The sequence below is a fragment of the Phalangium opilio genome, unplaced genomic scaffold (genome assembly GCF_054372755.1).
Source record: "Phalangium opilio isolate 3A_F unplaced genomic scaffold, DU_Popi_V2 ptg000003l_1, whole genome shotgun sequence".
Lineage (NCBI taxonomy): Eukaryota > Metazoa > Arthropoda > Arachnida > Opiliones > Phalangiidae > Phalangium > Phalangium opilio.
This window is the reverse complement of record NW_028324145.1, coordinates 11,501,624-11,525,999: the sequence shown is the minus strand read 5'-3', so window position 1 is coordinate 11,525,999 and position 24,376 is coordinate 11,501,624. Positions and strand designations below refer to the sequence as shown.

Genomic DNA, 24,376 nt, shown 5'->3' with positions numbered 1-24,376 from the left:
CGTGCTGTGCGCTATTCTCCCCCCAGGTTTCTTCGTAATAGCGCGCGCGAGTTAAGTCTTTGGCGCCATTTCCTACAGCACGCGCCAAAATCTCGGACCACTAAACCGGCAACAGCGTTGATACGGCCAAAACCACTAAGAATCTTCCTTTGGTACACGCAGTACGGCTAAAACTTTGTTTATGAAATTTAAACGTATAACGCTTTCATCTCGGAGATGATGACAATAGCTGTCAAGAGAAGCGCTCCAATTTTGAATTCGGTGATGACAACTAAACAAACTAGAGAACCATTCTAATTTAGCTCGAAACCAAATCCCCAACTGGCTTGGATTAAATATTATTATTATTATCAAGAGATTCTGAAAATTTTAAATCGCGGAAAGTTTGCCGAGAACAATTATAAAGTTTCATTGCCCGGTTTTACTGGTTACTCTACGAATTTCACTTTTGAGTTTAACAGACTGTTAAACAAGTTTAATACAATACCGCTGTCATGGACTAAACGTATCTTCGGAGACACATTCGTCATTCTATTGAAAAAGGTTCGTTTGGTTTCATTTTCTTTCTTTTTTTCATTTTCTAACTTTCTCTCACGGACCAAATCTCTTGAATTTGTCGATTTATGCAAATTTTAAAAGTTAAGTTTTTTTAATAGAAGTTTAGAGAGTTTACGCGCGCTAAAAGACGGTAAACTTTTCAGACCATTAAACTCGGAAACGATAAACGGTTAAAAGTTGATTTTACAAAATCGTCGTGGAAAGGTTTCACCGTGTCGCATTCTTAAAATGCAACCTAAACTATATCCGAACTAAAAATTTTATAACGAAAAAAGGGTAGATTCTAAGAATGAATTAGAGTATGGGTGATTGGAAAAGTTTATCGAAACTCATTTCCGAAAGTCTTTAAAAATTCGCTAAGCTTCGTAAAAATTTATAGAGTCCTAACTATTTTCATATCCCATTGGTTTCGTATACAAATCTTGAGCCAATAGAGGAAAGGGTTAAGAGATTATTTTTATTAATTACTTAAACAATGTCCCTTTTCTTACTCTCTGCCTTTAACTCCATTGACTCTAAAATATTACATTAAAGTCTAAATAGTTTAGAAAGCAATATGAAAGTTTTTAACGACTAACGACAAAAGCAAATAAGAAAGGGTTAAGCCTTAATAATAGGTGTGGAAATAAACCCAAGTTATTTAATTTTCGTTTTACTTCCCAATCTCTTCTTCCGTTGCTAATTTCCTTATGGAAAGTTAGTTCCGAATCTAAAACCATATATTATTTATTATTTGACTGCGCGCAAGATAGAAAAATAAAATTTTAAAGCAGTATGTCCCTTTAAGGACATCCCCATAAAAAAAATTCCAAAAATGATTTTTTTTTCTTTCTGGATCTTGTATGTTATATAACCAACGTATCTTGTTATAAAAACTCTTCTCCGTATATCCATGGCAGTTTTTATTTAAAATTTATTGCCCAGAACTCGATTCTATAACTGTAAGCGAGTGAGTATGTAAGCCTAGCTAGTTATAAACTCCTTTACAAGGAGGAAGGTACAGGGCCAGGCTGAATCGCCCATATTTCATATTCTTCTTTCATATTCTCTCCTTTAGCAGACTCTCATAAATCTCCTTGTTCAACTAGAAAAATAAAGGCCTGTCCTTTTCAGGAAGAAACCGTTCAACAACTCAAACAAGGTCCGTTTTTATCGGACTATAGACCCCCTGCAAAATTCAGATAGTGTAAAAATAAATAAATAATAATAATAATAATTGCTTTAACTATATTAACAATTCTTAACCATAACTAAAAAGGCGGAAATATTTACTCCCCCTGAATGGTAACTTATTTCACGAACATTAATGCTCAGCGGGTGAAACACTTCTACAGGGGCGTATTGAAAATACAAACATTTGCGCATTTTGTTGGACTTATTAACTTCTGCTGCGCTCCCCCAATTGTAGGGAGCCGCCCTGTTTCAAAAGGGCGTACCATTGTACGGCGAACAATTAAACCTGTAAACCTGTAAACCTGGGGACGTTTACCCCTGAATGTAGTCTTTCCCCACTCATTCCAATCCGAACATTTTTGCCATTATTTTAATTAAAACAGAGTTAATACTTAAAATATTTGTTAATTCACGTCATTTAAGCCTAGCCTAAAAGCAAACTGAACAACTTTCGCCCATTATAAATTTTGAAAGAGGTCTATGTCTACTTTAGGCAAGAATCAATAAAAAATACCTAATTTTGTTATATAAAACTAGTACGGAAGTAACGAAAATACTCTAAAATTAGACTCCGGTATATTTTTTCTATACCCAGCTCAATAATCTGGTCTAAGACATATATATATATATATACGAGTCGGGTAATCCGATATTTTAACAATTTTCTACAATCATCTATCTATTTTTTGCTGTCGAACGAAAATTGTACGTGGGCTTAAATTCGAAACCTGAAGAATATAACGGTAAAAAAAATTCCGATTTTAGTTTAAGCTTCCATTATGGTGGTAGCCTAGTACGTTGATAAAAATAACAAGTTTTCCTCTGTAAATAAACCAAGTATTCCATGTAGGTAGGGGCTTAAATATAACTAAATAACACAAATCAATTTTTGACCAAGCATGCGAAACCAAAGTTCAAACCATGGAGGTTTATACATACGGAGTGTTCGCTACGGTCAAAACAATTTATATTATCCTGTAATAAATATTAATTTACGATGAAGCCCTATTTTATCTATAAATCAAACGCCAGACGTCAAACGGCAAGGGATGGTAGCTTCGACTCGCATTCTAAAGGACGACCAGTTGATTGAATTAATTAAATACCGAGTATTGGAGGAATTCAACAGTAAATAGCTTTTGGAATTTTCATTTAAAAATCGTCAAAGGGGTAAATTTTCTCTTTCACAATAATTCAACAAAACTGATGTCAGAAAAATAAGCTGGGATATTTGTTAAATTAAAAAGTCGACAAGTGTTAAGCCAATTTTTGTTCCCCCCCTCCGTCCCTGCAATGTCATAGAGCACGAAAGGAACTATGGGAAGAAGGGAGGGAGGAGAGGGAGAGAGGTTTTCCCATTTCGAAGCTTTGAAGTGTATTATTGGAAAAGGATGACGCGTCCGTCCCCCTGCTGATAAATGGAGTCAATTTCACCTCGGCGCCAAAACTTTCATAACATTTCCAAGCTCAACAATGCCAAAGAAAAAAAACTTTTGAAAACTGGCACTAGACGAAATATACGTTGTAGCATGAATCTCTTATAGTTTCTCAGGAATGTCTACATTCAATAATATTAGCAAATACTAGGGACTTAATTTAATATTCTTCTGAGAATAGAATTTCTTCACATTGTTTTAGACATTATTCGCCTATATTTTTTAGACCAAGACGTTAAGAGGGACCAAGGTGGTCTCTTCTTTATAGTGTTAAAGTTTTAGATGGGGATGGGGGTCTGAAATCAATATATCACCACCAGGAGGCCGAAAAAAGCGGAAGTACGCCAAGAGAAAAAAGGGGATGAGATTGGTGGTGTCTTTTTCTTGGTTCCTCTCGTCGGTCTCTCTATAAGATGGTTCTTATCCGCTTTACATGTAGCGTCTCTTATTCAGTCCCGTAAGAAAAGACTTTTGTTTCCCAACCATTTTAAACATTCAATTTAAAAGTTTTGGTGTCATGAAAAATGTAAAGAAGCTTTGACACCGGGATTTTTCAAGAACTTTTTCTCGTGTTTTTCCAAATCCCTTCCTTCCCTATATGAATCTTTAGAACTTCGTTTTGGTAAACCTCAGAAAAAAAATGGAAAATTGTTTTCTTTCCCCCAATTCGCGTCCGCCTTCTAAAGCAATTGACACCATTTACGAACATACGGCGAAAGGACACGTAATGTTCTGTTCCATACGGACAAAGTAGTCTACCCATTCTTACAGTTATGATGATCTTTACAAAAAGCCATTATATACTTAGCATCCCACAAAAACTAAAATTTCTTTCTTAAGTAAAACAAAATAAAATGAAGCCATTCTCTACCTAAAACAGTAATATATCCCAGAAAGAAAGCCCACGCTTACGTCACGGTCTCGTGGATCACGTTAGGCTTAGAGAAGATGACCAGCATTTTTTTTTGAGTCTTACGAACGACATCACGTGCCCTTCAATGATTAATTATTCCCCAATGGTTCCTTTGAGTGCGCGCGGATACATTTTTTAAAACTATTTTCTATCCGGCGAGCAAATTTATCACGGGACTATTTTCTTTTAACCCTTAACTTACTTCGCGACTGATTTCTTAAAAAGGAAAGAAATGCGTTTTTAATGACCCTCATTAATATAAAAGCAAATAGTGCTCTCTCGAATGTACTCTAGCTAGACACAAAACTAATTTAAAACTAGCAGCCAGAGTATAAGGTCATAAAGAAAGAATCGGGTTTTACTTTTTTATAACGATTCGCAGACATCAGTTAATTGGGGTTAGGCCTAATTTGTTAATAATAGCTTTTAAATTGATTACTTCCTGGATTGATATAATTAATTACGTCACTTTTTATTTGCTTGGCATTCCGCAAGTGGATGTTTTTAGTTCTGTTTAAGCTAAAAGGTCATTTATCTTTATGTAATGTCATATTTAACAGCGATGCTAAATACTCGGAGTTTGAACAATTAGGGCTCGAGTAATTAAGCAAAATCAACATCTCATTTAGAGTTCCCCTAGTGCAGTATTGTTTCTTGTGCCCCTAAATGTCGACTTTTTCCTAAACATTAATGTTGAAACATTTCTACAGGGGCCCTATTGAAAATATACGGGGCCAAAAACCCCTAAATGCGAGTTTCCCCTTACCACCTGTTTGGAATGAAGAATTAAAATAGTTCAACCTGCGAGTAAACGAAACGTCAACTTAATTACTAAGATAACTTTCATTGGAGTTTAAACCAAACCATGTCCAAGGAATGTTAGTAAATAAAAAAATAAGTCTCCCTTAAGCCTAACCTCCAAGAAACACTAGTAAATAGTTTTCCAAGAATTCTATACCCTCGTAAAAGTCGGAGCGCGGGGTTGAGCGCGGTACAGTTTATATCTGGAAGACTTAACTCCGGGAATCTTTGATAATCGTTTTCTCCGTAAAAAGAGCGAAACCCGAAAAACCAGTAAAAAGTATCAAGATCATTAACTGTAGATTTTAACGAGGAACAGAGAGATGGAAGCTTATTTTAGCCCAATAGGCCAATAGAGGGACGCCGAAGGGCTGACGAAAGAGAGAGCGAGAGAGAGAGAAAAAAAAATTGGTAGATAAGCGGAAAACTTGGAAAATTGATTGGACGTTGGTCGTCTGCTCCTTGATTTTTTATCTTTATCTTTATCTTTGGCTATCTGGCACTAACCCCTTCATTCCACCTTTTTTTCTATCATATATAAGAGAAATAAAAAAAAATTCTCCATCGACGAATTTTCAAAAACTTCCTCAAACTTTTTGATTAAAGCGACGACCAATCGAAACCGTGGTCTAGTAGACCTATTACTTAATTTTATTGAACTTTGAAATATCACCAATACCATTTCTTTAAAATCTTACACGGTCACTAAGCTGGTTTGGTGCAAAAACCAAGAGTGGCCAAAGGTCTACCGTCGGTGATAATTTCTGTAAGGTTTGGGGTTATTCTTTGACCTTCTTCGTAACAAGTTTTGACGAAATTAAACTATCCGTAGCCTCGTCTAGCTCAGCCGATGATGTAAAATTTAATCAAGGGAAACCGCGGAGTCTTTCATTCGGGTCTCTCTATTCTTTCCTAAATTTTGCTTTCTATTAAAAGAATAATATTCCTTAAGAGAGACTTTTAAATTAGCTCCGCCAAAACTTCAAAGTTTTATTTTTAGACTCAATCTTTTGTTAAGATATTTTTAAAAAGAAAGAAAATATTGGCTAATCACGTGGTATTCCGTCAATTGTTAAAAAGCACGCGCGCAGTTTTCAAATTCTTATTTTAATTTTATTTCAAGATCTTATGTTGCCCAGTTTGAAATAATTATCTGTAGGGTATGTTAAAATAAAAAAACTTTAGAAATTACCTAGGCCTTATTTGTTCATGGAAAAATTTATATCTTTAGAATTTAGATGGTATACTAAACTCGCGTTGTAAATTCGAGATGAGAAAGTTATATTTAAGACGTGGGTTAAAAATCAATAACTGTTTTAAAACAGTACGTCTATTCCCGGAGTATTTCTAGTGGATGGAGGTGGTTTTTGCGTAATTTTCCTCGAGGCAACAAAATTATTCAGAAAAGAGCATTGAAGTACACTTTTCGAAATGGGAGAAGTATGGCCTCCGGGTATGGAAGATTTTGATATTTCCTAGACTTGAATCTAAAAATCTAAATAACTTGACAACTCCATTAGCTTCGGATTCTGAGAGAGGAGAAATATACAATACAATACAGAAGTAATTTATTCCGTGGATGGAGATATATTTTTGGTAACATATTAGAATGAATTTACTCAATTCTACCATTAATATTGAATAGTCGAATTTATTAACCTAAACTAAAACAAGAATACTTTATTAAAGCTTCAATTCAAATAAGATAAGCCTATCATTTAACGAAAAACAAATGGACTTTTTAGAAAGTTTCAATAAGATAAGTTTCTATAACCCAATGATGGGGAAAAAAGTTTTTTTCTGTGATATAAAAATATATTTGTTCAAGTTTAACCTATTTAAGTTGAATGAATAAATGTTAAGGGAACCGTAAAAGAAAAGGCTTCGAAATATATTGAATTTAGGCTTTTATTACATTCCGTTTTTCTCCATGGATAAAACCGAGACTCATCCCTTGAATCAAAAGAATCCCGTTCCAGTTTCAAAAAAAAAATGGCAAAATGGAATTATTGAGCGACGACGAAAATCGGATTTGGAAGTTTTTCCTTTCTTTTTTAAAAGAAAAGGGTTCGGACTGTCACAAAATATCGGTAGAAAAAAAACCCCAACCTACTAAGGGGGTCACCTTGATGTCTCAGTCAGTCTTATTAGGCTTACTTCTGATTTTGATATTTGAAAAGCGTCATAATCAGCCGAGAAAATCATTAATTTAATCTAACAATGAATCCTAAAGTTTTTATAGGGAAAAGCTAATTAAGAACAACCAAAGGTGGATGGATGACGACAATCGGGGCCCGAGTAATTAAGCGAAATGTTCGTAAACATCGTCTCCGTTAACACGGTTATTTTTTGGGCAGTTGACTTTGGAGAGTCATAACTATGGAATATCCATTCAAAAATGATAATAACCATAACAATAATCCTATCATTATTTAAATAGGTAAAAGATCAAAGTTAAGTATTAGGCTTAAAAGGTAAGGAAAACGTGCAGTCTGGAATGAAATTAGTGGGCGGCGTTTACCTCCGTTTTCATCTTATACTATACCGCTCTTTCAAATTTATTTAAATGGGACGGAGAGTGTTATTAGACTGGATAAATTCCATTTAATTCTTCTCTCTTCGACTATGCCTAGCGTAATTCAAGTCTCGAACGAACAGGTGGGAGGCACGCGTCCTCCTTTAGAAACTTGGCTCTAAAACTTCATAGTGGTTGTGGGGATAGCTAACCTAACTAGGACCAACACTTGTCTATTTAGACAGACGCTGATTAACTCAAAGTTACGAGATAATAATTCGAGCTTGGTTGAAATAAACCTTATACGTAATGGGGAATGATGCGAATCTGAGAGAAATAGGCATGTGCGCTAACTATGGAACGGCTCAGGTTGGGTGGTACGCAAAAAATGGGGGAGGAATTGTCGGACTCGATGGTAATTGGCTAAGAAGGGCTACAGATGAACCAATTACAATTATGTCCTACTATTCCTCCCCCATTTTTGGCGTCGCACCCAACCTGAGCTGTTCCACAGTTAGCTCGCCTATTTCTCTCAGATTTTGCGTCCCCCCCATCATCCCTGTCTAACCCGTTATTTCGTATATGGAAAACAATCTTTCCTAACACACAGGAGTTTAAACTTCGGATTAATATACTTTTCAATGTAGGGGAATGAGGATAATAGCGATGAATCAACGTAACCTAGAAAGGCAATCGCATTCAGCTGCCATTATCGTAGGCGACACATATATATATTGGAAGGTAGAGAAAACTTTTTCTATTTTATTATAAGTTATAAGGGTGGCAGGTGCGACGACTCCTACTACACCTAAGTTAATCCGAATAATAGATTCCGAGTCTGAAAGAGTTCCCTAAGCTTAACACGGCCAATATTTACGTCGTAATTCACCCCCTCCCCCCTGTGTGTCGCCTTCAATCCTAGATATCCAGAGTCAAGTTGTCCCCAAATGGATAATTTTATGTCTAGGATAATGCAGATTGGAAAAAGATTTAAACATCGAAATTGGGACGACTTTAAGAGGAAATAGAGCGCATATATATAAATAGAATTCCCAATAACATTACATGTCCCATTCTAAAGTTACGCGATTCTCTCTAAATGATTTAAGCCCATTACTATTCAAATTGGAAGATCCGAATTATTTATTTAAGTCTATTGCACTTTAATTATAAATTGAAGGACTTAAATTTTATTTTACTTTGTAACTACAACAAACATTCAAATGTAATTTTAAACACTAAGTTAAGATTAATCATGCACTTTCCACGCTGTGTAGAAGCCAGATTTCAATAAAGTTATTGATTAAAGTTTAATTACGTAATGTCAAGTTAACTTCAGGGGGATATAAAAAGGCTTTCCCCCTCGCCCAGTTCAGATTAATGACGCAATTTTACAGCCTTCTTCTTTAATTAATAAAAGAACGCTTTTAATTTTTCCCGAAGCTAAAGGAGAATGAACTTTAAAGAAAAGGACTTTTTCGAGTACGTCGATTCTTAAATAACGAAAGGTATAAAGGTTACACATATGCCCCCAAGGGTTAGAGAGGGAAAAATCTCTTATATTTCTCTCTCTTTTGTCATCATTTGTTTTGTCCATCCCAATTAAAATTGTAAGAATCTTTGCAACAAAGCCACCGTGCGGTACTACAGATTTATTTATAGCTACATACAAGAATACTTTTCACTAATTATTAAATGAAGTTTTTGTAGAACTTTATTTGGGATAAAATTTAACAAAGCGGTATATAGGGTTTCGACTTAACACTGTCACGTGATTTCTACATCGTTTTAAGACTAGGATGATTAATACCATTTACACCAGGTAGGCTGTTCACTTTGCTTGGTCTCCTGGTGTAAATGGTATCAATCCTTCTATAGTCTGAAAAGTACGCATAGCTTCCTATTATTCGTCTAAGCTACGGTTAGAGGATTGATTTATTTAATTAGCAAGTTTTAGGGTAAACAACTAAAGGCGGGATCTACGCGTGAAACCTTTTCTCGAACCTCATTCACCTCCTTTCTAGGAAAAGCAATTCAAATCAAATATTTCTTTTATTTTCACGCGCGCCACTTTCTAAGCCTAAAATCCCATTTTTTGGCTATAGAAGCTTATAGGAAGAAATTGCATTAATCGAAAGGTTCAGCCAGATTTAAGTCGAGTGGATTTACTGAGAAAAGCTTTAGAACGCCCCGAGAAGACTTTAGAAAACTATATCCTATTTTTACCCAAAATTTCTCTCTCCTTTCTCTACGGCGTAAGTTGATTTAGGAATATATAAAGGTTCCTTATCTTAAATAACTTATTTTTTGACTTCCCGGAATATTCAAATTACTTGTCTGATGTCTCGTAAAGATATAAGATGGTCACATCTTGGGATAGATCGACGCGAAAGTTATAAGCCTTGGTCAATGCGTAAAAACGTAGATATTGCTCTATAGGTTGCGTAAAATTACGCCATTCTACATTTTAGAAAAACAGAGGAACTATGACGTAATTAAGCGTAGGTTTAAAATAAACAGGGTCGTGTTACGACTTCCTATTATGACAATTTCCTTTCGTAATGTCAAAAGACTTCGTAATAATAATTATTTAATTTTAATCCATAATAAAATTCAAAATAAGGAAACGAATGTCTGAGATATTTTTTTTAGCAATTGCAAAATGATATTCTTGATCCAATTCCATGATTGGGGTTTTTGAGGCATCATTTTAAACTATGTGTAATTTTTGTTTGCTCCCCATTAAAAGTTCCTAGAATTATTTATTTGTCGGGTGTGAATATTTGTTATTGGGTTTTTTCAAACGAGTAATCAATAAAAAAAATCAAAGATAATTCTCGTACTTTTTAAATCATACATGGCGCCTTGTATACAGGGTGTTTCTGAAAGGTCCATCAATAATGAAAGGGCGTGTTTATTGGGCCATTTTGAGTCGAAAATGTTCAATGGCATTTTTCCGTCCGGGCCACTGTTTTCAAGTTATGATTGGAGTAATTTACGGATGACCCCTTAAATTTAATTAAGAAATTTTAAGACAGCGCTAATTTAATGAAGGGGTCATCCCTAAAATATTCAAATCATAACTCGAAAACCGTGGCTCGGACGGCAAAATGTCATAGAACATTTTCGACTCAAAATGGCCCAGTAAATACGCCCTTTCATTATTGATGGACTTTTCACAAACACCCTGTATAATTATTCCGAACATCTTTCAATCAATGACGTAAGAGAAACTAACTTCACATCGCGATATCGAGTTGATTTTTAACGAACTAGTATCGAATGTCATACATCGTTTGAATCATCGCGTCTAACAGATATTGGGAAGCTCGGCAAATAAAAATGAGAGCATGTAATATGAGAATTAAGAAAATATCGAACCATATCCGGGGAATGTGGCTTCTTCTATATATTTAATCGATCATGTATATAGGGAACTTTTAAAAACTTAATCTCAATAAATACACGTCTTGTTTCATTCCAATCTCCCGGGCTAGCTGGCTAGATTGCTTCCCCATCATTTAGCTCGCGAGACAAAGGCATCTCTTAGTAACACCATCTGATCAGAGGCGTGAAAAATATATATACATACAAAAAGGAACCCATCGGAAGTCCATAATTAAAGGAAGTGTAACAACTTTACTTCCGTTACTATAGAGGAAGCGCGTTGAAAACCGCCCGGGGCAATAACTTCGGTTACGGACTTCGGATTGCATATAGGTAAGCTCTTTTTTTTTTAATCAGTTAGGCTAAAGCATGCGGGCTTTTGGTCGGACAGCGTGAAGGGGGCAAGGCGAAACTTAATCCTCTTACGCTATTAAAAGTGTTTGTGAGAGAAGCTAGTGTGTATGGGAAGTGAAAAGAAGGGTGGGGTGAAGGGAAGTACGCGTGGTAAGAGAAAAAAAATGTCAGTGATCGGTGGAGGCGCGATTTAATGGATCGCTCTCTTTAATTTCGTCGTCGCCGTGGATCGTGGTCGTAATTATTTGAGTGTAAGTGACGCGAGACTAACGCCCCGTCGACTTTTCACCAATTACAATCACGCTCGCCCAACCACCCTCTAATTCCGTACTAACGCCGAGACGCTGCTTTTTTGTAACCTTCATCAACATCCAGGTTCCCTGGGTTTATTAAGAAATTTGAAAAATATACGTTAAGCCTTTGATTTTGAATTTTGAAATGTCACGCGTTAGAACAGCTGACAGAGGAATGTCACGTGATTAGTATATATAGAGCCCTTCCATGTGGAATGACAACGCAATTATTTTCATTTAGAATTTACCTGAATTGAAAACCGTCCACAAAGGCGAAAAACGCAAAACCCTTTTCTTTTCTTACCCACGGGGTTTAAACTGTCCATAACACCTTGTTAATTATTTCTTCCTAGGTTAGAAGAACCAAACTTAGCTCCCCCCCTCCCTTTCCTCATCCGTGTCAGTTCTTCTTCTCTGTTTTAGTCCTCTTCCATTCCACGTCTCCATCCCTTTCCAAAGTTAAGGCCGCGCACCCAACGAAGCGCCCTCTATTCTTCTTGAACGGGTACAGCACCGTTCAGTTATTCTCTCCTATATATACACTATCGGTAGGACGCGTAGCCAACCCTTTTATCAGTTAGCCAAGTCGTTTAAGTATTTAGGCAGGAACGCGCGCGCGCCACGCGTAATGGCTCACAAAACCAGTCAGTCACGTGATTAAGCTCGCGCCTAAACTAAACAAAAGAAAGAAAGAAGAAGAAGAAAATAACCAGAAGAGTAAATTACAATGGTATCGTTCGAACTATAAATAAGCCATAGAAAGGCTTGGATATTTTTCTTAATTATTACTTTGTGTGTGGTTTACGTGTGTGGACACAACTCTCAGCTTTCAATAATTAATATCCGGTAAACAGAGTTCTTTGTCTACTCGTAATTTATGTTTTTTTTTCCTCTCTCTCTCTCTCTCGCTCCCTTAATTTTCTATTATAACAAAACCTAAATAATGATCCCCTAGCTTATGTCAATTATTTTTTTTTGGCCTAGGCGATATTTACTTAATTGAGCACAATATTATCGCTTTGTATTGGTTATTTACGTCGTTGCTGGTAAAGAGTCATGGTACATGTCTTTTTAAACGTGGTGTAGCGTATTTTAAATAAGCAGATTGCCTGTTCTTCCTAAATAACGATAGAAAACTTTATCTCGTAAAGGTGTGAAAAATATGTCGGCCTTGAAGAGACTATACATACGTATATATTTATCCTTAAAAATATGCCAGCCTGTAATCATTTTCAAAAAGAAAGAGCCGAGGAGATAGTGACAGCCTTTTCCATTCTTCCCGAAAAACTTTCAACTACATTTACTAAAACGTGTTGTTGAAATTGGGATCGGACTTAACATAAAGAGCCTGCCTAATAATGACATAGCGAGATTCAACTATAGTGAAAGTAAATTAACATTCTCAAAACCCAAGACCTTTTCTCATACTAGACTACAACCCGTTTCTCAAAAAAACTTCCGAGTTAGTATACTTTTGGCGCCACTGTAATGAATGTACAAGTTTTTTTTTAAATCTTGCACCTCCACATAGCTAATTGACTTTGGCCTTCAATAATTTCAAACAATGTTTATTCTAGGCCTAACCTTTAAAAAAAATCTTTGAAGATTCCTCGGTTATGAATAATCTATTCTAGGTCATACTTTGATGATGAATTTGAAAATTATTGATAGAGTTTAAAAACAATTTCACCTTATGGGGATATCATTTTTTTCTCTCTCTCTCTTCTTTCAATGACAGTTTGAGATAAGGGCGTTACAATATCTAGAGGCAATCACTTTAAACTTCAATATATCGTATCGTCTTAGAGGGGGGGGGGGATACTCGATCGAATAGTTTAATAATCTCGGAAGCCTTTCACGGAGGATTTTGAAATCGATTATATATTAATAAGTAATATCACTTTGATCTCTTTGATTGGCACTTCGTCCGTCTCCTCCCATTTTCACGCGACACCATAAAGCGCGCGCGAAATTTCAATATTTTTAATGTATTCACAAATCACGTGACATTTACTCCTCGAGACGATTGTTAATGCGCGTGAAATTTTAAAAATTTTCAAAATTAGGCTTAAGAAATATTTGAATTCAAAATTATACGTGAACAGAGAGAGAGAGAGAGAGAGTTAATTGAAGATAGTTGAATTTATGAAAGAGTTAATGCGTAAAGTAATTGAAAGCTTTATTAAGGAGAGTTCTCTCTCTCTCTTTCTCTCATCATCACTTACAACAAATGGTTCTCATGCACGCGGTAAATGTTCTCTTAGAGATAACCCTGGATATAAATTAAGAGTTAAGAATTGCCCTTAATTAAATTGGAAGAGGGGGGAGACTAATGGCGATGCAAACTTCACTCATTTATTTTGAGATCGGTTTTAGTATATAGTAAGTTACCTTAAGATCCGAAGTTATAATATCATTAATTGATATTAGTATAATTAAGGTAAAAGAGTTGAAGGAGGGTTTTATTTATTATAACTTCTATTTAATGTAATCATACTGATACTGGCAAGTACTTTAAAACGAACGTCAAACATTCGGAACTTGTCGTACAGCTCTTATAGTCCTAGGGTTCTTTTTACATTTAATTTGATCCTGGTAGCTGCTGTCCAGGTAGAGATGCAAATCTCACAGGGGAAATTGGAAAAGTCATGCACCGTCGACGCTAGCTTCCCCAGCATCCGAGCTAGCAACAGCGTCCGAATTAAACCGTTTCAGCTACTGTAAAATGAATTCCCATGCAACTACACTCGAATTAAAAATTTGAATTCTAGCTCTTCCAGTATACGTTGAGAGATACGATACACCACTTTAAATGTTTAAAGTAGTGTAAAAATTATATAATACAGGGAGTTTTGACGCTTCTGACACTCCCAGGGTTAAATGTAAGCTCCCTGAAGTCAGAATTTACAAAAGTTATACCTCAGACCAAATTAAGGTTAGCTCCAACATTTCATCTTAATATTCTGACTGAAGTTATTCCACTCATTTTGTATTAAAATTTCATAATGAATGAATTTTCAACTCGACCCCATTTTTGGAGATCAAAACGCGGTCAAGTTGTTTACTAGTTACCGCGGTAAATACTTCGTATACTGATCACGAAGGACATTGGAGTTATAGCCATGCATGACGCCTATAACGAGATTAAACCTTAACAATGCGGGACAATAAATCCAGTTTTAACTAGCTCTGCCAAAAACTTGAGAAGTTGGTGCTTATTGGGGCTTTTGGGATTACACTAGAGTTGCGAATGTTACCGCGCATGTATAAATTGTTCTACACGGTAAGCCTAAATATCCCAAAATTTAATTAATAGATACACGCATAAATCAATATATATGCAGAAGTTCATAGCGTTATTATGAAAGCGATAAAAAGTATCACTCTGAAATTTAAAACAATCTTGAACCAGACGAAAATATTTAGAAAGTTTCGGTGCCCTGTATATAGTTTATATTTACAAATTGCATTTAACGCCGCGGTTTTTCTAAAAAAATCTTTATAAATTTAACCCAAGGGTAACTTATAAAAATATATATTCCAAACATTTTTCACTACGTGAAGCGCCTTTATTTTTCTTTCCCCCCAAGTCACACGAGTGCCAAGTATACCAGCAAACATCTTTCTTCTCTCTTACTTTGAAAATTTATTATTATAAAATTTGCAGTACAGCCACCATGAAAACACATCCCCCCCCCCCAAAAAAAACCAGGCGTAATTTTTTACCAAAACTAGGTAGAAAAATTTAATGAAATACAACTTTTTCTTGCGAAATAAAGTAAAAAAAAGAAATAAGATGGGAAAGTTCTTAGCGCGTGTAAAAAACGTTTTTCCCTATGGGGTCCCGCACGTGAAACGACGTAACCCTACATGATCCATTCGCCTACTTTCATTTAATACGCGGAAACTTAAACGGATTGCGCAAGACCACCTATTTCTCCAGCCTTTCCCCTAATATTTCTTCATTACTGGTTAAAAGTCAAACGAATTGCGTTAAGATTTATAAGAATAGCTAGGGGCAGTTGGTAGGAAAAGAGGGAAAGACCCCCGGAAAGAAATTACTCTAGATAAATATTCCTTCTTTCGTGATGAAGCTACTATGCCAGACTCGAACAATCTAACTTGTCTCTAAGTCGGAAGTCTGTCGTAACGCGTTTCTAATGGTATTAGGAAGACATTAGAATTAGGTTTAGACGATAATGAAAAGTGAAACCGGAAATAAATATAGGCACGTCTGTTAAGCGAGTAAATTGCTAAAGGAAGCGTCCCGGAACACGAGTTCCACCCATAATTCAAAGGTCCATATGGAATTTAGCCTTCTAAGTATATAAATAGATTTATACCTTATAATCCCGTAGCTTTGGGGCAAAGAAAAATAGAAAAAAATAAGACAAAAATGGGCCTTAATTATTGTAAAACTTCCGGCGGTGTAAATGTCTAGCAACTTTAATTATGGCAAGATCAAAGACTTTGCTGCTATTCGTCTAGAGGTAATGCTCCTTTTAAAAAAATTCATCATGGCTGAATATTGGAATTTAGAAAAAAAAAAAAAAAAACCTTTGACCGTGCCAACTGGTAAAAGCTCTTAAGGGGATAAGTTTATCCGTATGAAATAAAAAATATCTTTGGATAAACCGCGCGAGTTGACGAAGCAATCCCCATTGAGCGTTTTCCAGACAAGAATACTAGAAATCCATTACTTCAAGTATAGTTTAAACTTATTATATAACACCCTTAAAACCGTAAAGCTACTTACAAAAAAACCCGGGGTGTTTTACTTCGGGTAATCTACTTCTTCGAGTACACAAATACGGGGCAAATATGTCTATGGTTAAAAAAACAGAAGGGAAACCATTTTATGATTAGGAATCGTTCACTCAGCTAGACCAAAGAATTCAAAAAATGAAATATAAAGAGAGAGAGCTTGTCTCTGCCTGGAATATCGGTGGTTTAGTTTTGGCAACAATTTTTTCCTTTTTCTTATGTTTTCATGGACGAACAATTTTCCGCTTTACGTTGAATTTGTATATATATATATACACTTTGCTATGGATAAAACTCGGTTTTCGCTTATACGTTACGCGATGTTCAGTGATTCCCAAAAATTGTATGAAAAACTAAAGGTGGTTTCGGGTCTTACTCGTTTTAACATTGAGGTGCATAGAGGTTGAAACATTTCTACAGGGGTATATTGAAAATACATGGGGACGTTTACCCCTAAATGCTGTCTTTCCCTCTTTTCATCATTTTATTTAGGTAGAGTTTAATCATTAAGTAAGACTTAATTTTTAATTATTTATGGAGGGTATTAATACGGCTTGTCGCTCTTGTTTAAATTGGACCAATTCCGCCAAATTCTTTTTTCCAAGCCGGGGGGGGGGGGCAAAGGAACTTTATGAAAATATGATATTATTTTTATCGGTTGAGATGGTATAGAAAAATAAACCTCAATTTCTGTCCGATGTAAAATAATATATTACAATATACTTAAATCGACATCTGTTCAACATTTCCCTCGCATACGTTTCTGGCCAACCTTTTCTTCGACATAATGCGCATCCATTAGGGATTTAGAGCAACTGGGAGGTTATCGGGACCCCACCCCCAAAAAAGAAAGAAAAAAGACCCAAATTGTTAAAAAAAGAAAAAGAAAATAAGAAAATTGTTCCGTTCGAGTGAACACGGTTCCCATCGCGTGTTCTTATTCGTTTCATTCCTAGAACATGAATTTTTAATCTTAGTTTTTTTGGGTGTCCCGGAAATTTCAAATTTAAATATAAGAGTGGTGTTAATGACTATCATATTAAAGTTGCATAAGCTGATAAAAACGGAATTTCGTGTTCTCTGTTCCACATTTACGTTTCTTAAATTTAATTTCAAACTTTTAAGATCTACTACATTATTCTTACGTACGTACTTTTAAAAGGTTAAAGTTTACTAAAAATTAAGTTCAACCGGCGTGAGAATATAGACGTTATTTTGGATTAAGCCTTCAAAAATATCGTGACATTTTCAACTCAAATAAAAATCCTCGCAAAAGATATTTTGACAGCAACCCAATAATTGGCAAATAGACCAGAAAATAGACTAATCGCGATTCTTTTTTTAGCAGTTCAAAACTAAAACTACAAACAGAAACCTCTTAAAAACCTGATTGTTTTTTGTCAAATGCTGATTTTGATTTTTCCAGCATCTCAAAGACAACAAAGCAAGAAATTAAGTATTCCATGGAACCTTAGATGGATATCTTAGACTGTTCTATTACACAAAGAGCGAGTGCATTGAGCTTACCTCGTAATATCACGAGACATACGAAGAATAGATTTCAAACTAACAAGAATATTGACATATATTGAATCTATTAAAAGAGATGGTAGCTGATAGGCCAATCGGATGTTTTCTTTTCCTAACTGTCACGTTATGGCAAATGAAGTAACCCACTCTAAGTTCTTAAAAAAATGTTAAATATTCACGTGATGTCGTAATAGATTCGCGATAATACGAAGCGTTATATCGTGGTGGAAATTTCTGATTAATGACGTTCCGATGGATAGTCTTCGTGAATGTCTCGTTTCCCGTTAAGATACGTCGGCGGACACAATCAGGGCTCGCGTGCAAACCGGAAGTGGCAATCATTCCCCGTACCGGGATAGTCCGAGAGGTCGCGCGACAAAAGCCTACGAAACACCCCCCTATCCCCCATAGATTGTACGCCTACACCCAAAAGGTTAACTCTATTTAGCAACTTCGATATTGTATACCGAATTATTTTCGGTCGACAAACTCAAATGGGAATCTCATTTATTACGACTGTTTTTGTTTTAGAACTAAAACAAGCAAATACATATTTGATTTAGTTCGACTAGAAAGTTGGCCCTAATATTAAAATACAATAACAATGAGTCCCGTCCGCGCGCGCGCTGACAGTTAAAATAATTCGGATTTGTCAATATTTATCGTAGGTATAAACAGTCTAAATCTCATCAAAAATCCAATTCGGCACCAAAGTTAGTCGACGACATTGGGGATAAATAATTGATCCTCTAGAGAGGTCATTCGAACCGGGACTTCTTAGTCTTACTTCGCAACGCAAACACCCTTAACACAGTTTGGGAAGCTACGACCAATTTAACTCTACAATCGATATACGAAGCCGTGGATGACGTGGTACATAGAAAATGATAACAATAGGAGTAAACACTAAAGGAATTTAGTTCAAATAGTTTTTCTAACTATGTAAAACCTCTGTTAAAAGTCGCGATCGACTACTCTAAGTATAATTCTCTATGACTCACTCAAAAATGTAATGGAAAAAGAAAAGCGTAGGTACTTCATTAAGTTTTGCCTTCCCAATAAACAGGTCTAGATCGAAGCGGCTATAAATTGGAGAGTTCTACAGTATAAGCTAGTTTCTCTCTCTTAGTAAGCCTCTTTTTTATTTCTGGTCCAATCTTTTTCACTCTCTCGAAATGGAAACAAATGAAACGGGACTGAGCTTCATTTGATTTAAACACGTTTTCGCACTTTCCTCTTCCTACACTTTCATCCCCATCCCTCCGAGAAAAAAGAAGGGGTTTTCTACCTAAATAATCCAATATTTGTCCTTTCTTTTTTACAGTACAGAATTGACGAAGGAAAATTGGAGAAAATTGATAACGCAAAGGAAATATTGAAGAATAGAGAGAAAGAGAGAGGAGAGAGAGAATCAAGAACAGAGAAGAAAGAAAAAACCTTCTGCGTTTTACGAGAAGGATTTTTAAATGGAAAGTCCAAGTTAAGACTTTTAAGAGGAAGGAAGTAAAATCTCCCGGGGGTGATTTTTAGGAAATGAAATCTTCACTTTCATTCTAAACGTATTTTCCTATGATGACGTCATGGTAAACATTCAGGTCATTTAAGGTCACAGGAAGCTATACCGACTGTATCGCTAAATATTGTGAAATTGTGGCATCTATCGTGAAAATCTGAATCTGAAATTTACCAATTGGAAAATGATTTAAAGGTAAGATGTGAAATAAAATTAGGAAACTTCTTTCAACTCTTTACGGACTGCTCGAGAAACATTCTGCCCCTAATCGAGGGGCTAACAACTAGAAAATAATTGTTAATTTGGTTAACAATTAAGCTAGGGTGTTCAGAGTTAAACTGCAGAGCAAACTTTGGCGTGAACTAATTGAACCGATACTAATCATGTTGAAACGCAAAAAAAAATGCGAGTTAATCTTTTTCCCATTAAAAAGGTAATCCCGTGATAGAATTCGATTGGTGGACATGAAGAAGATACTCGGAAGGAATCGGGACTATACGCAAACACAAGCTTTCCAATCGAACGGCGTGAGGAGAGCGAGAGCGTTCGGACAAGGAAAGGACAGGTCGAAACGCATTCATTCCATTAAGAGAACGGACTAAAGGGGGTTTATCTTCCTCTTGGCGAGTCTTCTGGTTATATTAAGCTTCCCGCCAAAAAGGGATAAAAGGCGGGGGAAGAGAAGGAAGACCAAAGAGACTGTATACGAGAAAGTGTCGAAATAAACGAGCTTCATTCGGAAATGAGACCTTCCAAGGAGCGCTCGGCCCCGGCTCCACCGCTCGTTGTCCAGACCATGATCGAGTGGATAAGGACATTTCCATTTCTAAGCCGAAATTGCATCCGATAAAACTACCAACTCGCCTCTTATCGAGGCTACGTACGGCTATATAGGTATATAAAGTTAAAGAGTTTTGGTGGTCAATTTCCATCATTTTAGCTAGCCCAAACCGTATCGACCATTTTGGTTTAATTTACGAGCGAATCTCGCGCTGGCCCTCGATAACGATATAAAAATAAAAGCGCATTCAAAGGCGGAAGGCGTACTAAAATATTCAGTGGAAAGGGTTCTAGGAACCTTTTAGATACAACGCGCGCGATCTCGCGGCGCGCGTGGTGGTTTGTGTAGAACCAAGAACGATATATATAATTCAACATCAAAAGTTTTCTTGTTTAGGAATTCAAAGGGCGGGCGGCCCACGTCGAGGTTTAATTCGAAAAGGGCTAATATCGCGTGGTAAATAATAAAACCGAATTAACCAGCCGGCTCTCCGAGGAAATTTTTGCGTAATTTGAGTTGATTTTAGGGGGTGGTGCGCGTATACAATACCCGAATTATATTAACGATATACACGTAGAAGAGTCGTTGGAATTGAAATTTCCCTCGGACGGTCTTAGAATTATAAATATTTATAAAGACAATTTAGAAAATTAGGAAGAGGCGTCTTTAGCTCAAGAGAGAAATATCGGTCGCGAATCGATTACCGATAGATAAGAATCGATATCTTAATGATAAGGATCGATTCCCGGCGGGTTTAGTCGACGAGGCAAATATGATTAATCGATTAGACAACGTCCAAATCATGAGATGACGTTGTCAAGCGTTTTGGCAACTCTAACGACTTCCACGGAAAATTCGAGCCTTTTCAACGACACTCTCAACGACACCTGGAACCCAGACTACTTCTCCTACGCCAATAACTCAACCGGTAATGTATTCATTTCTCGATATAATAAGGTTATCCGATACGACTCTAAATACCCCGATTCTTAGGTTACTCTGCCGTGGGCAAGTTGGAAGAAGCACCCGACTTAAGAATTCACCATCCGGTACTGGCGGTTATCCTGGCGTTTTTCTGCGTGGCAACCGTTTTCGGCAACGTTCTAGTCATGGTGGCTGTGGCGCGCGAGCAGTACTTGCACACGGTCACCAATTTCTTCGTTTGTTCCTTAGCAACGGCGGACTGCCTTGTCGGGGCGGTCGTCATGCCGTTCAGCGCCGTTCACGAAGTCATGGACAAGTATTGGGTCTTCGGGCAAGACTGGTGCGATGTTTGGCATTCCTTCGACGTCTTAGCCAGTACGGCGTCCATTCTTAACTTGTGCGTCATCTCGCTGGATCGTTATTGGGCCATAACGGACCCTATCGCGTATCCGGGTAAAATGACGCGTCGTCGCGCTCGAATTTTAATCGCCTTGGTTTGGGTCTCGTCTTCCTTGATCTCATTCCCAGCCATCGCGTGGTGGAGGTCAGTCTCCCCCGCAATCTCGGATCCGTATCGTTGCCAATTCACGGAAGACATCGGGTACCTCATCTTCAGCTCGACCATATCCTTTTACGGACCATTAACGGTCATGGTCTTCACCTATTACCGAATTTACCGCGCGGCTGTCGAACAGACGCGAAGTTTAAAGTTGGGTACGAAACACGTGCAAACTTGTAACGGCGACGGCGAATCGTGCCAGTCTTTAACGCTGAGAATACACCGCGGCGGCGCGTTCCAACCTTCGGCTACCTACAAAGCCATGTACCCCGTCGATCATTACGGTAGTTCCGGGAATGTCGACGAAGGCGTCGATAGAAACTCGTTACACATCGCCCAACGCAACATGAAATCGTTTTCCATCAGCCGTAAACTGGCGAAATTCGCCAAAGAACGTAAAGCGGCCAAAACCTTGGGTATCGTTATGGGTGTTTTTATTCTATGTTGGTTACCTTTCTTCATTGTTAACGTGCTGATGGGTGTTTGCGGGGAAACGCAATGCGTTTATCAGCCCGATTTGGTCTTTTCGATCGTGACGTGGCTGGGTTGGATCAATTCCAGCATGAACCCGGTCATCTACGTTTGTTGGAGTCGCGATTTTAGAAGGGCATTCCACAAATTACTCTGCGCTTGTTGTCCCAGACAGTGGAGGAAAAGGAGACGCTATAGACCGGGAGGTCTAAATCGAAAAACGCGTTCCGAAGCGGCTCTTTCCAGTCTCAAATCGAACGTCGTTATGACCGAAGATATACCGTTATGACCCAAAACTAACAACTGTAATAACGCTCGCGCCCCCGCCAAAGGTTCCATAGTTAAAGTTGAAACAACCTGGCAAAATGGTGGCGCCCATAAGAAAGTAACGTTCTCGAGTCCCACGACTTACGCGGACCCATATTGAAACCCATAACATTCAGCTTTAAACTAAATGGGTGTTTTTCAAAACGTCTTATCTCTTTCCCGGACTGAAATTTCTCTCAAACGCGGCCAGCTTAAAGGACCCTCGCTAACGCGTACTTAAAAATATATTTTACTCCTCTAGTCTCGCCCCTCCCTTTTAGAGAATCATTTAAGACTTAAAAATATTCAGATTAGACAAGTTTTACGTAGAGTTGAAACACCGACAACGCACGTACGGGAAAACTCTCCATTCTAGTCGACATTTACCGTAACCCTGGCTCCGAATGTTTGAATAATGATGATGATACAAATGTTATTTAAAGTTTTAAAAGTTTGTTGAAAATAATTGGATAGTAAAGAGTACTAAATCTGTTTTATATAAATGTATAAATAAAATTAAAACTTAAGGACAATTGTACACAAACAAATGATATATTAAGTCTGTGATGTCAGGCGTACCATTCTAATTGTTGTCGACCAAAAGTCGAGGAGAAATAATACAAGTCGAGCGGATTTCCCCCTTTTTATTTTTATGGTAGAAAAATTTAATTAATTTGAGTCGCAATTTATAGTCTAGTCAGATATTTCATTTTCCACGAAAATACTCGAAATTAACGCTTAGAGATCTTTCAATTTGAAAACAGATATATTATTAGTCTTTCAAAGAGGTTAGGTACACTCATCAAAAGAGGTCGTTGACGAAAACATCACTCGCAACGTCAAAGACCTCTCGTTTAATTTATTCAATTGAACTCGAGTATAGTCACGTGGTAAAACGAAACAAAATAAGAAAGTGGCTGAAGCGTGTCCCGTAATTAAACCCTTAATTAGAAAAATCTGATAAATGATTTCCATTTAAATTAAAATTAATTTCTTTCAAGCGCAATCGTAATTGAAAATCTTTGATACGACAACGCTATTGATATCAAAAGGAACGCGTATTTCGTAATTAGACCAAATTCGTTAGCCGCTGTACATCAATGTACTAACGAAGAATCTTTGTCCCTACTCATCCAGGAAACAAAATTTAATGATTTCCGATTATTTTCTTTTGGGGCGCGGAAAAGACGCGTGGCAATTAACGCGGCTTGCCAATTAACGATTAAGCTAGACTAGACACGCGACCCTTTTCATTCTCTTTACCTATACACACTATATATTCATTAACCTATACATCAAAGTATTCCAATTAATTCCTTTAACTTTCCCAGCGACTAAGAAGTTTAGGTCGGTTTTGACCAATCGATCATGGAATCAAAATTAATTAATATTAATTAAAATTATTTTTATCCAAAAATTAAATTTGTAAAATATGAAATATAACGTCCCACTGCCCTAAGTAGCTTCTCCTAGGTATATTCTATATTAGGAACTTATATTTGAAACTTTTTTATCTCTCCCATAGGAAATTCAAATCTTTGAAAACGTTAAGCGCTTTACTCATTACTTCAACCCTTTTTCCGGTATATTATAAAACGGTTTCTAATTTTCCTTAGGACTAGATAGAGCTTGGGGACCCATCTACTAAAGTGCTTTTAAGCTTCTTCTTCTCATGATTATAATGAACTTGAAATTTTAAAAAAGGGGGTGAGAGCGAAAGTATCACTAAAATAGCTTTTTTTAATATTAAAATACTTTAAATTTCTTTATGGAGCAAATAATAGAAGAAGGTGATAACGTAAAAGGTAACTAAAAAGGGCTCGCATCTAATTATTTCAAATAAAGGATTTTTTTTTAAATATATAATATATATATGAAGTAAATTATCAAAAAACAACAGACACCAGAAGCTCTTAAAATGTACAAACTATTTCAAAATTAACTACTGGTTTATGTATGTATGTATGTATGTATATAAGTATACGATGTATATGTACCCACGTTACGTTACTTTACGTTACGTTAGTAACTAATTAATGTATTGTATACAGGGATTAAATGCCATTGAAGGTCAGAGGTCACCTATAGGTCATTTCTC

General features: G+C 36.6%; 1 protein-coding gene across 2 annotated transcripts; it reads left to right on the top strand.

Annotated features, from left to right (window-relative positions):
* The first annotated feature begins 90 nt into the window (after positions 1–90).
* On the top strand, positions 91–23,728 carry LOC149717859 (dopamine receptor 2-like). Of its 2 annotated transcripts, XM_089834573.1 has the most exons (4): positions 91–543; positions 19,049–19,432; positions 19,671–20,946; positions 21,012–23,728. In XM_089834573.1, exons 3-4 carry the CDS (start codon positions 20,826–20,828, stop codon positions 22,259–22,261), a joined length of 1,371 nt encoding a protein of 456 aa, XP_089690699.1. In that variant the 5' UTR covers positions 91–543; positions 19,049–19,432; positions 19,671–20,825; the 3' UTR covers positions 22,262–23,728. The 2 variants fall into 2 exon arrangements, with proteins under 2 accessions (XP_089690699.1, XP_089690705.1); XM_089834579.1 differs by lacking the exons at positions 91–543; positions 19,049–19,432 and having other exon boundaries at positions 19,619–20,946.
* The last annotated feature ends 648 nt before the right edge of the window (positions 23,729–24,376 follow it).

Bases quoted from the DNA above. Each gene is read 5' to 3' on its own strand.
- LOC149717859 (XM_089834573.1), top strand. From the start codon at position 20,826: ATGACGTTGTCAAGCGTTTTGGCAACTCTAACGACTTCCACGGAAAAT. The intron at 20,947-21,011 runs GTAATGTATTCA...CCCGATTCTTAG, and splicing joins CTACGCCAATAACTCAACCG to GTTACTCTGCCGTGGGCAAG.